Source organism: Rhinoderma darwinii, chromosome 6, assembly GCF_050947455.1.
Source record: "Rhinoderma darwinii isolate aRhiDar2 chromosome 6, aRhiDar2.hap1, whole genome shotgun sequence".
NCBI lineage: Eukaryota > Metazoa > Chordata > Amphibia > Anura > Rhinodermatidae > Rhinoderma > Rhinoderma darwinii.
Genome location: NC_134692.1, coordinates 60,249,632 through 60,263,945, shown reverse-complemented (window position 1 = coordinate 60,263,945; position 14,314 = coordinate 60,249,632). Strand labels below are relative to the sequence as shown.

Sequence of the window (14,314 nt, the reverse complement as noted above, 5' to 3'; positions counted from 1 at the left end):
TGTACAAAAATAGAAAAGCTCTTGGTTCCGATAAATCCTTAATATTTTTGATAATTTAGGATATATCTTTTTTATATATCTTTATAACTATGGTTTACTAATGTCATTACATCCTGGCACTCAGGCCAGGAGCTGTAGAATTTCAGCACTTTGCCCAATTAAGTTATATAGGCTTAATTTATCTATAAATGATAAATGTTGATCTTCTGTTTTAAAATCTGCTATCCAATCCCAAACAAACACTTATATTATTTCAGTTTAATTAGTTTTATAAAAAAAATAATTTAGTGTTTTACAATTCGTATTTATAAAAAATGGAAATGTGTAAAATAGTTTTGAAATAAGCTCAATAATAAGAATTTTTACATTTGTAAAAAAAATGTACTTTTTTTTAATTAAAAAACCCGTTTTCTAGCAGCCAGTGTTACAGTGTTTTAGCAGTTTAGAAATAAAAATGTCCAACAATATTTCATCTGACTTTTTTTCTAGTCATTGTGGTAGTGACAGTTCTTGAACTAGAATCTGTGCTTGAAGCTTTGTGCCTACTCCTCAGTTGGTGTATGGTGCTACGGACAGGACCCTCAGAGGTTCTGCTCCTAGTTCTTTTAACAATTTTATCTTGGTAGTTCATCTGAGTATTCTTTTTTGACACAGCTTTAGAAATGTTTGGCTTTCTTTTTGTAGGTTTTTGTGTAACAAATTCTGATTTTACAAGTGCCTTTTTAAGTTCTCTAGCAGACTGCTGACTCCTTCTGCCTCTTTGTTTCTTATTGGGCTGAAAAGTCTGAACTATTCCCCTAGTTGATTTTTGAATTTCTGTGGAAGATTTTCTACTTGGCTGCTTATTGCGTGTAGCTTTTTCTTGTGCAAGTCTTCCTAAGTTTTTGACCATCCTATGGGGATTATCCCTGGATTTTGTGACAACTCTAGATTCCATTCTTGCCCTGGTTATCCTTGTTGAGGGTTTTGAAGATTCTCTTCGTATAACCCTCTTTGGTTTTAATGCTTTTGTAATAGATTTTGTAATCATGGAACTATGCTGCATCTCCTCCTGAGCGCAACTGGTATTTATGGGAGAAAGAGAAAAATGTGCACATGGCTTATCAGGATGCCCCGATTTCCTACAGGCTGTGCCAATATATTCTGTGTTCACTGATGATCCACATTCCTTAATGCCTGGATTTAGATCTTTTTCTGTGGTAGATTCAAAATGTAGAGAAGTAACAGAACAACTGCTTAAAGACTTTTTAGAATTGCTGGACTCCTTTTGCTCAAACTCTAGTTTATCAACATTCACGTCACTACTTAGTGTACGAAACAACTTCCGAACACAGGGTGCCTTCCAACCCAATCCTCGCATTGAGTTTCTCGGAGGTGTTTTAAGGATACGATTAGTCAAGGGGTCATAATACTTCAGAGTGGATTGCTTATATGTATATAATACAGAGTCCCTACTATCAGTAGAGTAACGATTACGACCTCTGCTATAGATTGAAGCCGCTTTACAAGTACTTGGTTTCAAATCTGGATGAGAAAGAACATAGACCATAGTCTTAGGTTGTAAAGGAGTTAATATTTTGGTGTATGATTCTGGAAGTTTTAAAGCACACATCCGAGTTTTCATGTCTGGTGTCTTTTCTTCCACAAAATCATCGAAAACACCTAGTTCATGTTTCAGGAATTTCTTTTTTACTACAGGAAAATTTACCAAACTAGTCTGAGTACCATGGCTCACTTTAACAACCTGGCATCTTGACGCTTGTCTCCATGTTTTTCTACATGGTTTAGGAAGCTTAGGTTGCAACAGTTTTTCTGATTTAATACTATCAATATCAGAATGATGATCTAATAATGGTAGCACATGAATGCTTTGGGATCCTTTCCGGTCTTCAAGCTTTACTTCACATTTATTTTCGGCTTCTTTGTTCTTATGAGGTATCTTGCTGCCTGCATTCATTAGAGCTCCATCTTCAAAGTAGCAATGGAATTTTCCTTTTCTAAATTGCTTGACAAGAGCTTCTACTTTTAAGTCATCTTCATACATTACTTGCGACCAGGTTTTACCAACAAAAGATAGAGGCACATGAGGCAGTGCTGAAAGAATTTCTTTTTCGGGGTCGGGCTCTGTATCATTTTCTTTAATTGGGCTTGTTCTTAAAACACATTTAAGTTTTGACTTGTAGTCTTCATCAATATTTACATTGGATTCTTTGAGAAAATCTAAATTTGTTATCACCTTTGATTGATCTTCTTCAATCTGAAGTGGTACTTTCCAGTCAAAGCTTAGACTCGAGGCCTCTGTGTAACCATTAATTGATTGGACATTTAAAGATAAAACACTTTCCTTATCTCCTTCTTGTAACATCTTTGATGAGGATTCATAACAATATTTCCATATGACTTCATCAATTATGTCATCCACACTCGTTTTATTACCTCCTGATAAGTTAATCTCTTTGTCTTTGAGGGTTTTAAATCTATCAAATTCATTGCTAGCTACTCTTTGCTTTTTGTCCACCAGACAATCCCTGAGAATGTCGTCTTTCCCCTCCTGAGATTTAAATATGTTTTTGATTCCACATAATGTTCCTGAGGTCACGTTAGAACAGCTGCCTTGGGAATGAAATTCATTGTTTTGTAATCCAGTTGTAGAACATGTGGTTACATTAACCCCAGGATATCTCATTCCATTTCTATAATTTGTCTCTTGATTTTTATTTGATTCCACACATACTATGGAATGAGGTGGAATCAGCTGGCTAGATAAAGTCAAAGGTGTAGTTTTAGATGGAGAGCTGTAAGTCACAATATTTACTGCTTTATCTTCTGATACTTGGCAACCAATTATTTTACTGTTAAAAGTTGGAATACTATGATGAGGTTCGCCACTTTTAGAACTGTGTCCCTGTTCAGGACTTAGAAATTGTGACATTGTAGATGCCATTTTCCTGTAGTTGTACTTTGAACCACCTACAGGCACGTCGCTAATGTCCAAGCTTTGAATTAGTACCATAGAAGAAGTGGACTCATTTGTTTGGGTTTGGAAGGGTGGATTACAAAGTCGGTCTTCTTTAGTAGGAGAAAGTATGTTTGTTTCCGGTATATCATCATATGTTGGTCTGAAAAACAAAAGTGGAAAATGACATTACCAGTTAAGGCCAAAAAAAAAACACCCCACCCCATTGGGGAAGCAAAATCACATACATACACACTAGCCAACCATGTATATACACATACATAATACTTGCACACAGTTTTTGAAGGAACTCGGCAGGGAGGTTGTTCAAAACATCTTGGAGAACTAACCACAGATCTACTGTGGATGTAGGCTTCCTCAAATCCTTCTGTCTCTTCATGTAATCAGAGACAGACTCGATGATGTTGAGGTCAGGGCACTGTGGGGGTCATATCATCACTTCCAGAGCGCCTTGTTTTTCTCTATGCAGAAGATAGGGGTTTATTCCTGTCGGAAAATGTGCCCCAGGTGAAACGAGACAGGAAAATCTGGCACCGGCCAGTTGTCTTGTCTTGTTTACCACTAAGGAGGAGCAGAGGATCTTCTTTGTTACTCTGGTCTCCTACCCTCCGGGGGGAACCCACATCACATGAGGTTCCCACAGCCTGCCCCCCCCCCTGCTTGTGCATGAGTTTGGCACAGTAATGTCCTACAGGAGTGCACATACTGGGCTTAAATAGTCGAGTGCTGGTGAACTCCGGAGTCCTACATTCCATCCTCGACCTGGTGAGACCTACACTCCACCCCCATCCTGTGAAGACCTGCACATCAGCCACCACCTGAAGAGAAGCTGAATACCACCAAAGCAGGCCTACTGAACTCACTCCAAAAGAGGCTCGAGCACCACCAACCATTGAAACCACTAATAAGCTACAAGACCAGCAGTCTAAGTATTATTCCTAACCCTAAGCCTTCCCTACACTGTCATAGCTTCTCAAGCTGCTGCATCCCTCCCCAGCAATAGCTTAACCCCTGCAGCTCCTTCTCACTGCATTTAAACCTATCCAATCCCACCATAAGCCGGCACTACAGCAACCCTTTATTATTGCCATACTATAACCCTAGCCCTCAGCTCACATCCATATCCCACAAACTTTATCCTATTACAGCCCCCTTTGCCCTTTCTCTTTCCCTACTGCACCTTATTGTATTAGCCCTTTAGTTACAGGGAGAGTTAGAGCCAGATGGGGAAGGGTCACAGAAGTAAGCGTGAGTGAGTGTATTGTATATGTATATTTAGGTACGTGGGTGGGCACTAGGATAGGATTTTAATATCTTGATGTGTATTGTACCACGTGTAGTGTCAGTATACTTAATACATATTAATAGTTATTATATGCATTGCGGTATAGTGATACTATACCCTGATTAGATATATTTTGAGTATTCTGTGTTTTATAGTGGAGTGTGATTTTGTGTTACTAATAAACCTTAGTTTACTATACAATTGTGTCGTGAATCACCGCACACACACAATTAGTTAATAAGGCAAATGTAAAGCGCAATACAAGGGAAAAGGTAGAGGAGCTAGGCATAACCCTAGTGACCCTAATAAAAGGAGGGAGTAAAAGTAAGGGACATTTGTCCTGTGAACCCCACCAAATACTAGCCTTTTAACAATGAATTGGCTGTATGTTTGGGGTTGTTGTCCTGCTGCAGAATAAGATTGGAGCCAATCAGATGCCTCCTTGATGGTATCGCATGATGGATAAGTATCTGCCTGTATTTCTCAGCATTGAGGACACCATTAATTCTGACCAAATCCATTTGCTAATATGCAGCCCCAAACTTGCAAGAAACCTTCACCATTCTTAACTGTTGCTTAGGACATTCATTATTGTACCGCTCTCCAGCACTTCGGCAAACAAACTGCCTTCTGTTACAGCCAAGTATTTAATATTTTGACTGATCAGTCCAAAGCACCTGCTGCCATTTTTCTCCACCCCAGGTTCCTATGTTTTCATGCATAGTTGAGTCGCTTGGCCATGTTTCCATGTCAAAGGTATGGCTTTTTGGGCGCAATTCTGGCCAGACTTCTCTGAAAAGCAGATGGGAATACCACTGGTTTCTGCCAGTTTTGAGCTGATAGCAATGCTGGACATCTTCCGATTTCGAAGAGAAGTAAGCATGATGTGTCTTTGATCAGCTGTGCGGTTTCCTTGACCGACCATTGCGTCTACGGTCCTCAAAGTTGCCTATTTCTTTTTGCTTCTTCAAAGGAGCTTCAGCACCACATCTTGAAACTCCAGTCTGCTTTGAAATCTTTGCCTAGACATTGCTGATGCAATATATCTACCTTGTGTCTTGTTGCTGTGCTCAGTCTTGCTATGGTGGACCTGTGATATCTTCCACAACCTTACCATTGCAGCAGAGTTTGGCTCTTTCTTACCCATTTTAAGCCTCCTACACAGCTGTTACAGTTAATAACTGTGTTTAATCTACATATGAAAATGATGATCACTATCACCTGTCTGGTATAACTGGTTAATCATACACCTGAATCGATGAGTTTGTGCAAGTGTAACTAAAAGAAGTGATGTTGTTTTGAAAGCAAAGGGTGGTCACACCAAATATATATTTGATTTAGATTTCTCTTCTGTTCATTCACTTTGTATTTTTTAATTGATTAAAAAAAAAAACTTAACACTTTTGCACAGTACTGTATATATAAACTTTAACAGTTTTAAAATATTTTTTTTTATTAGTTTCCCTAGTGGACTTCAACATAAATAGGAGTACAAAGATGACAGACCCTGGGGCCTACATTAGGTCACTAATGACCGCAGCATCTAAATGGTTAAACGGCCAGGATCGGAGTTATCTCCGATTTCGACCAACGCAGTGAGGCAGCAACTGTAACATACAGCCAACACCCGCTAAGTATGAAGCAGGCTCAGCTCATGAGACCGCTCTATACTTCCCCTTTCCAGCTATGACGTAACTGTACGTAAAATTTCGGGAAGGGGTTAATTGTTCATTGAACAGTCTCATCTTACATTTTTCTTTAAAATCTGACTATCCAGAGAGCAAATAACACAGATATTTGTACATATAGCATAGTAAATTTGGGCAGTGTCTGCTCTGCTAGGAGCTTCTAGAGAGACTCTTCTTTTTAAAAAAGAAGAAGCCAGGACGCTCTACTCCTCTATGCGCGGTCAGTGAGCAAATCTATCCCGAGTATCTATTGCCTCTGAATGGTAAGCTCAGGGAAGGGGGGTATACGGATTACTTACCCTGATAGCGATGGGGCACTGTGGCTGGCAATGTGATGGGGCACTGTGGGAGGCAATGTGATGGGGCACTGTGGGAGGCAGTGTGATTGGGCACTGTGGGAGGCAGTGTGATGGGGCACTGTGGGAGGCAGTGTGATAGGGCACTGTGGGAGGCAATGTGATGAAGTATTATGGCTTTCATACATTACTGTGTCTATACCATATCAAATAAATATCACCTTAGGAAATGCGCACTAAAAATATTTTTCTCCTCTTGTTATGCTACTAATTATTGGTGCGTCTTACGGTACGGTGCATCCTGAAGTGTGAAAAAAATCGGTAGTTGCATCACTTTCTGTCATCTTCCATGAACATGCCACTAGGTCATGTGTTGTCACAAAAAGACTATATATGAAACACAAATTTTACCTTGTATCATGATAATTCTGTGGGTGATACAGGTGTACATCCTTTAGGAAACGCTCCATCAACATGCCAGTTCCCAAATGGTTCCTGTTGCATATAGACAGCTGTCTGTGATTGTCACTTGCAAGATGCTAGGGAAACAATAAAATATTTACTGTTAATGTTCCAAGCTTTGTTATAATGACACCACTGGATTTTCTTTGACATGTGGATGGAAGTTCAAAGATCAGCAAACCGAGCTAATAAGACATCCATTGTTTCTTAACTGGTACCTGAAGTGCTGAAACAATATACCTGAGCCAGGCAAGATAATTCTGGGCCGAATTGAAAAAATATCTAAGTAGCAATTCAGAGCAGAAAAAAACAACCTAAAATAAGTGTGCTTCTAATTAGAGGGATTGAATTTATGAGAGATTAAATGGTACATGAAAAATAGTTTTTAAGCATAGCGTAATCTCGTTTGAAATGAGAGTTCACAGCATAATCTCGCGAGATTACGCTTGCTGTGCTGTAGTGTCGGGATTGTGTTAACAAAGTGTCAGGATTCTGAATAAACATCACGTCCTGGCTAGAGGTAATGTATATTCACTTTCAGGACACTTGAGTAACGCTATAGTGTGTTTATGTGGCTGCACATAGCAATATAGCTATATCGCTATGTGCTGTGTAAATGAATGGGGAGAAGTGTATGACGCTGATTGGTCAGCTTCATGCACTTCTCTCCACAACGCCCAATTGGTCAAAAAGTAAAACACGCCCAGTTGTCCATTAAGAAACTCATTAGCATAAAGCTAATATAGGTCGTAACTCCGTCAAAAATGATCGTTTTCTAAATAAAAAACACTGCTGTAATCTATATTACAGCGCCCAACGGAATTCCCTGAAGTATCTGGGTTTGATTTGCTGTAGAGTTTTCTGCACCAAATCCGACCCGTGTGAACATACCCTTACTTAGTAATAATGTCCAGCTTTGTATTGGCTACCTTTATAATCTCTAGAAAAAGGTGATTTGTATGTGCCTACAGCGTATGACCCGGAAATAACAAAGTATTGCTTAAACTTGTATGCTACTAAGAACCAATATGACAACAACAAGTGAATATTAATCAGGCGATGATTCCGAAACGTTACTTTTCTGAGCAAATGCATAAAATAAATATGACTCGATAACCGGCTAAAATTATAAAATCTCATAACATACAACAACAAAACAATAGCATGGACCATGTCCTCCTTGTGTATAATACACCACTATAATTGAAGATACAGCTTCATTCTTAACTGAATGCCCCAATTCTAAGCAGAAAGTGTTAACTTACCTTTTCTAGGTTAATGTAATGTACTTGGCAGCAACTGCAGTATCCTTGTCTGTAATACCCTGGTATACTGCTTCTGGACTGCTCCGCGATCTGAGCATTTCCACTTAAAAAAAGAAAAAAAGAAGAAATAAGGAACAGGAGTACACTTATAGTGGTATATATGGATGCCTAGGCATTATTACTTCATGTAGCTGACACAATTTGTAAGACAGGATACATTAAGTTTAACATTTTTATTTCATATTTTTTTACTTTATTTGTAACATCTGTCAGAAGTTTAACGAAATAGTTTTTATTGTTTTATAGATTTGTATGAAGGGTATTTTTTTTAGATATGTACTTAGAGAGGATCAGGTCAGGGGCGTAGCTAGGGGTGGGCAGACGGGGCATGTGCCCCAGGCACAATTAAGAGGGAAGGTGGGGGGGCGCCAGGGCCGCACAGTCCATGAGGCCACCCCCTCCTGCACTACAATTATACCTGCGTTTATAGGACGCAGATACAATTACAAGCAAAAGCGATGAATGGTCGGGTATCTTCCGTGCCCGGCCATTCAGCGCCTTTCAACCAGACAATCTGCACGATGACGCCTACGAAAGGAGCTGATTGGCAGGACAGAATGACTTACCCTGTCAATCAGTACCTTTCAACCAAACAAGCGGCACGATGATGCCATCGCGCCGCTTGCAGCTATGAAAAGGGCTGATTGGCAGGGCAGAATGACTTGCCCTGTCAATCAGCGCCTTTTTAACGACGCAAACGGCGTTCAACCCCAGCAGACCTGCTCAGAAAAGAGCAGGTTTGAATTGCCACTGGACGGCGCGGGAATGGGACTAAGGTGAGTATGTAAAGTTTTTTTTATAATAAAAATGTGAGTGGCATTATCTACGGGGGTAGGCTCTAAAAATGTGAGTGGCATTATCTACTATATTATAGGGGGGGCTCTATCTACAGGGGTCGGCTCTATCTACAGAGGGGGCCATATGTGGGGCACTATATACAGGGATGGGCTATATGTGAGGACCTATCTATAGGGGAGATATATATATATATATATATATGGCACTATCTACAGGGGTGGGCTATATGTTGGACACTATATACAGGGGCGGGCTGTATGTGGAGCACTATCTACAGGGGGAGCTATATGTGCGGCACTATCTACATGGGTGGGCTATATGTGAGGCACTATCTATAGGGAGATATATGTAGAGCACTATCTACTGGAGTGGGCTATATGTTGGACACTATATATATATATATATATATATATATATATATATACACAGGGGTGAGCTATGTGTGGAGCACTATCAACAGGGGGAGCTATATGTGGGGCCATATATACAGGGGAGGCTATATGTGGGGCACTATCTACAGGGGGGCTACATGTGGGGCACCATCTACATGGGGGCTACATGTGGGGCACCATCTACATGGGGGCTACATGTGGGGCACCATCTACAGGGTGGCTATATGTGGGGCACTATTTTCAGAGGGGGCTATATGTGGGGCACTATATACAGGAGGCGGTATATGAAGGGCACTATCTACAAGGGGGCTATATGTGGGCACTATCTACAGGGGGATCTATGTAGGGCGCTATCTACAGAGGGCACTATCTACAGGGGGCTCTACGGGGGGCACTATCTACAGGGAGCACTGTGTGTGTGTGGGACACAGTGTATGGTGCTATTATAATTAGAGGTGTAGTGTATGGAGCTATTATATTTAGGGGCATAGTGTGTGGCACCATGAGAACTTTATCCTCGTTTATAGGTGCAGAAATGTTTGAAAAGTGAGAAGCTGAAGACATCTGAGCGGCAAACTGCAGAAATGGGCTGTGGCTGGGAGAAGTCATCATAGAAATCTGGACCAGATGGAGAAGAGAAAAGCAACAACAACTAGAATCTGACGTCAACTATGAGGCACTTAATGTAAATGTTTATTCCGCCTCTAATCTGTATTGTAGTCACTGTATGATCTGCAGCGAGATGATGGGTGGTATGATTTTTTTTGTGAAACTGCATCTCCCAGCATATCCTTACCTACCATTGTGTGGGGCATGCTAGGAGCTGTAATTTTACGCAGTACAAACTTCTGGCACTGTATTTATGTCCGGAGCTTGGCTCTGGTACTGAGTATATATATATATATATATATATATATATATATATATTGAGCTTGGTACTTGTGCTGTAGTTATGTACTGAGCTTTGTTCTGGTACTGTACCGCATTTAGAGGGATCCTTTGATGTCCCTGTCCATATATGGACAGTGACGCAAGGGGCTCCTCCAGGGGATGAATCCCCAGCCAGAGTGTCGGCAACAGTCGGATTCCGCTCCTAGAGGGAGCCCCTGACGTCCCTGTCCATATATGAACAATGACGTCAAAGGCTCTCCAGGAGAGGAATCCCCAGCCAGAGCGTCGGAAACCCCCTGGTTGGGAATTACACTCCTAGAGGAAGCCCCAATGGTTGTGCAGGTCACAAAACACTTACAGAGCGGAGCAGAAAAATCCAGTATCATGTTGTGTGACACTTTCTTCTATTAGGGGGCTGTGTGGCAGTATTTACAAGGGGGGCTGTGTGGCACTATCAAAAGGGTTGACTGCCACTATCTGCAAGGGAGGTGTGTGTGGCACTATGTACAAGGAAGGTGTGTGTGGCACTATCTACAAGGGGGGAGTGCAGCACTATCTACAAGGGGTGATGTGCGACACTATTTACAAGGGGGAGGTGAGATACTACACTGGGGCTGTGTGGCACAATGTATGGTAGGGCTGTGTGGCATTATCTACAAGGGGGGCTGTGCGGCAGTATCTACAAGCGGAGTGTGTGGCACTATTTACAGGGGAACTGCCCCTATCTACAAGGGAGGGTGTGGCACTATCTACAAGGGGGGCTGTGTGCGGTACTATCTACAAGGGGGGCTGTGCGGCACTATCTACAGGGGGAGGAGTGACACTACAGGTGGCTGTGTCGCACTATCTACGGGAGGGCTGTGTGGCATTATCTACAAGGGGGGCTGTGCGGCACTATTTACAGCGGGGACTGCCCCTATCTACAAGGGAGGGTGTGTCATTATCTACAAGGGTGATGTGGCACTTTCTAAAAGGGAGGGTGTGGCACTATCTACTGGGGGGCTGTGTGGCAGTATCTGCAAGAGGAGGCTGTTCATTATGTCACCATATAGTCTCATTAGCCTCAGCTATACAATCTGTTTTAGTCTGGAACTGACTTCGTTAACTTATTTTCTTTTAAATTTATTGTTATGGTAACTCCCTTATAGAACTATATTGCTTGTAAAAAATAAAAAATAAAACTGGGGCAAAAAATGACACCTAACTGATCTGTAGAGAAAACAAACATGGTTAGGGGGAAGGAGATGTCGGGAAAGAGGTTCGGGGGGGGGGGTGGGGGGGGGCCGCCAAACTATCTTTGTCCTGGGTGATGGAGAACCTAGCTATGCCTCTGGATCAAGTTACACAGTGACTTGCGGGTTCAGAGCTCAGTTGGCATTCTTTTGTGAAGAATGCCCCACTCATGTCTCTCCTTACCCCCTCTGTGACAACAGCAAGGCTGTACGAGGCTGTGATTTCTGGGAGAAAATGCAGCTTAGAGGTCTCCTCAGAGATCTACAACATGATGTTTGTGAATTACACTAGCCTGCTCTGACCAGATACATGACTGCAGGATCAGACTACATACAGTGTTTGATTGTAGTCTATTTCCATGGAGCAGCAAACTTTGATATTTTTATTTCAGATTCACTGGAGAAGAAAAATGGTTGAACAGCAGCACGTAGCCCTTAAGGAAGCCTGTAGTCAGTGAATGAGCCCCACACTGCATAAAACAGCCTGTAGTCTGTTGATAGGCAAGCTAAGTGAATTTCCCTGGATGTCCTACTCTACATCTGGAACACTGCTGCAGCCAAAGCATTTTCTTTCTCATCAATGATATGTTAACGGTTAGGAAGAACTGTTCATAAGAGTAATTCATAACTGCAATTTCCTGATATTTTATTAAAAGTATCTGTACAAGAGAAATAGAGATCAGCAGGACTGTGCTTGCTTTCTAGCTTTAGTTACACACAACCATAACATTATATATATCTACATACACGCACACTACAATTTACCTTGTTTTATCGTTTACGTTATCATCATATATTTTGTAAATTATTAGATATAATTACCACACTTGGAAATCAAATCCATAGTAGAGTGCAGTTAAATTCAGGAACAACATAGTGACAAAATTAACTAAACCCAGCAAAAGTTTACTCCTCCAGGTATCCTTAGGTTTATAAACACCAACAGTGCAATATTCTGCACTCTTTGTATACATCAGTCAAGGTTTGAACGGGTAAAAGTATTGATAATTGACTCATATGTAATTGCAGTTTCAATCCAATGGCAAATTTGTAACAATTCCTTTTGCATGGTTAACTAGTTAACCCAATCTCCTTCGTGTCTCTCTTACAGACATGATACTTCAACATTACGGCTCCATTATGTAGATAAGAATTTGAAATGAGCAATCAAAGGATCCAATAAAACATTTGGAATCTGTGAAGATAGTCCACCAGTAAGAAAAATATTATCCAGCGTAAAGAAGAATAGTCCATCCTGAAGACATATCAAAATTACACAGAGTTGAGCAACATCTTATCAAACAGATTTCTAATTATAATTGCTATAGTATTTTTTATTTTACTTTTTTAGTCATAGTTGTCCTTTATACTTCGTAAATAATCAAAATGCTGATAATACAACAGATGAGATTTATAAAAGTACAAAGCAAAAGTGAAAAAGTTGCAGCTTTTATTTTCCTATAAGCGTCCTTATTTGCACTATCATGCATAAGTTTCGTTGCAGTGACTACCAAGACGCCATTTCACGGCGGTCACTAAGGGGCCTTAGGCTAGGCCATCGCCTTTTCACGGCGGCCCAGTCCAAGTCCTGCACGGGTGTCCCATGCAGGCTGGAGCCGGTCTCCTGCTCCAATGGCCACGATCGAAGTTTACTTTGATCGCGGCCGTTTAACCCATTAAATGCCGTGGTCAATAGCGACCGAGGCATTTAAATCGTTTAAAGAGGGAGGGAGCTCCGTCTGTCACCCAAATGCAATGGCAGGCCTCCGATGGGGTGAATGGCAACCGGCGGCCTGATAAAGGCCCCCAGGTCTGCCTGGATATATGCGTATTAGGACGTGCCGGAGGCACTGACAGGCAATAATGCTTTGGTATACTAAGTATTATAGCAGTGACCTAAAGATCACATAGTAAAGTCCCCTAGTGTGACTAATAAAATAAATAATAAATGTAAAATAAAAATTAATAAAAATTACCGTAAAAATAAGTCCCCATACAGCTATGTCAACGGAAGAATAAAAAAGTTATAGCTCTTTGAATGAGACTATAGAAAAACTAACACAATAGCTTGGTCATTAGGGCCTAATGGGTTAATGGTAGAGTTAACTAGAACTGAGCAAAACGTTGTTGTTGACAGGTCACCATAGCAACTGAAAAAGAAACGGATGCATTTGTCCTGAATGCTGTTGACTATTATGACTACTATGAAGCAAAGTTTGTGTTATATATATTTATATGGTCCAATAGGGAAAAGAGGTATAACAGTTTACTTTAGGCCTCATGCCCACTTCAGTTATTTTCTTCAGGGTGCTATCTGTTCTTTTGTAGCTGATAGCACCCTGACACATTCATTTCAATGGGGCCATGCACACTTCCGTTGTGAACCGTCTGGCCGTTCCGACACAAATAGGACAGGTCCTACTCCTGTCCGTTTTTGACGGAACAGTCCCTGCCTTTTCATTAATTTGGTCCGTGAAACAACAGACTGCCATCCGTGTGCAGTCCGTGTTTTATAGATCCATCATTAACGGCCGGACGACGGCCAATGGAAGTGTGCATGAGGCCTTAGAGTTTTGCCATTTCAATCTGGGTAAGCTAATAAAAAGGTTTTTTTTCGGCAAAAAAGTATAATTTGTGCATCAGTGCCTAACTGCTTGCAGTCATTAAATTGAAAACCTTAAAGCAAATCTGTCACCTGCTTATACTGCCCATTTTCAGCGGTCTGACATATGTTTTACATTTTATCTTTGCGGTGCACGCCATCGCTACTGGCGATGAGTCCAATGACGTGCATGATATTCACTCTCCCCGGCTGGAGAGCGGGGGGAGCAGGAATATCATGGCATTTATCGCCTGGTCGTGCTCCACAAAGATTCGATGCAAGTTCTTCTAAGCTGCTGAAATGAGCGTGTCTGTCACTACTTTATGCTGCCTCAGACAGGGCAGCATAATCGAGATGACAGATCCG

At 41.2% G+C, this 14,314-nt stretch overlaps 1 protein-coding gene across 1 annotated transcript in view; it reads right to left on the bottom strand.

Annotated features, from left to right (window-relative positions):
* Positions 1–350: 350 nt before the first annotated feature.
* Positions 351–14,314, bottom strand: part of ZDBF2 (zinc finger DBF-type containing 2) — a 45,074-nt gene continuing 31,110 nt past the window's right edge. Inside the window, exons 5-7 of the mRNA XM_075829847.1 lie at positions 7,974–8,076; positions 6,658–6,785; positions 351–3,119 (exon numbers count right to left, since the gene is read on the bottom strand). Coding sequence (XP_075685962.1) covers positions 470–3,119; positions 6,658–6,785; positions 7,974–8,076 — 2,881 coding nt within the window. The 3' untranslated portion in view covers positions 351–469. The remainder of the gene's footprint in view (positions 3,120–6,657; positions 6,786–7,973; positions 8,077–14,314) is intronic.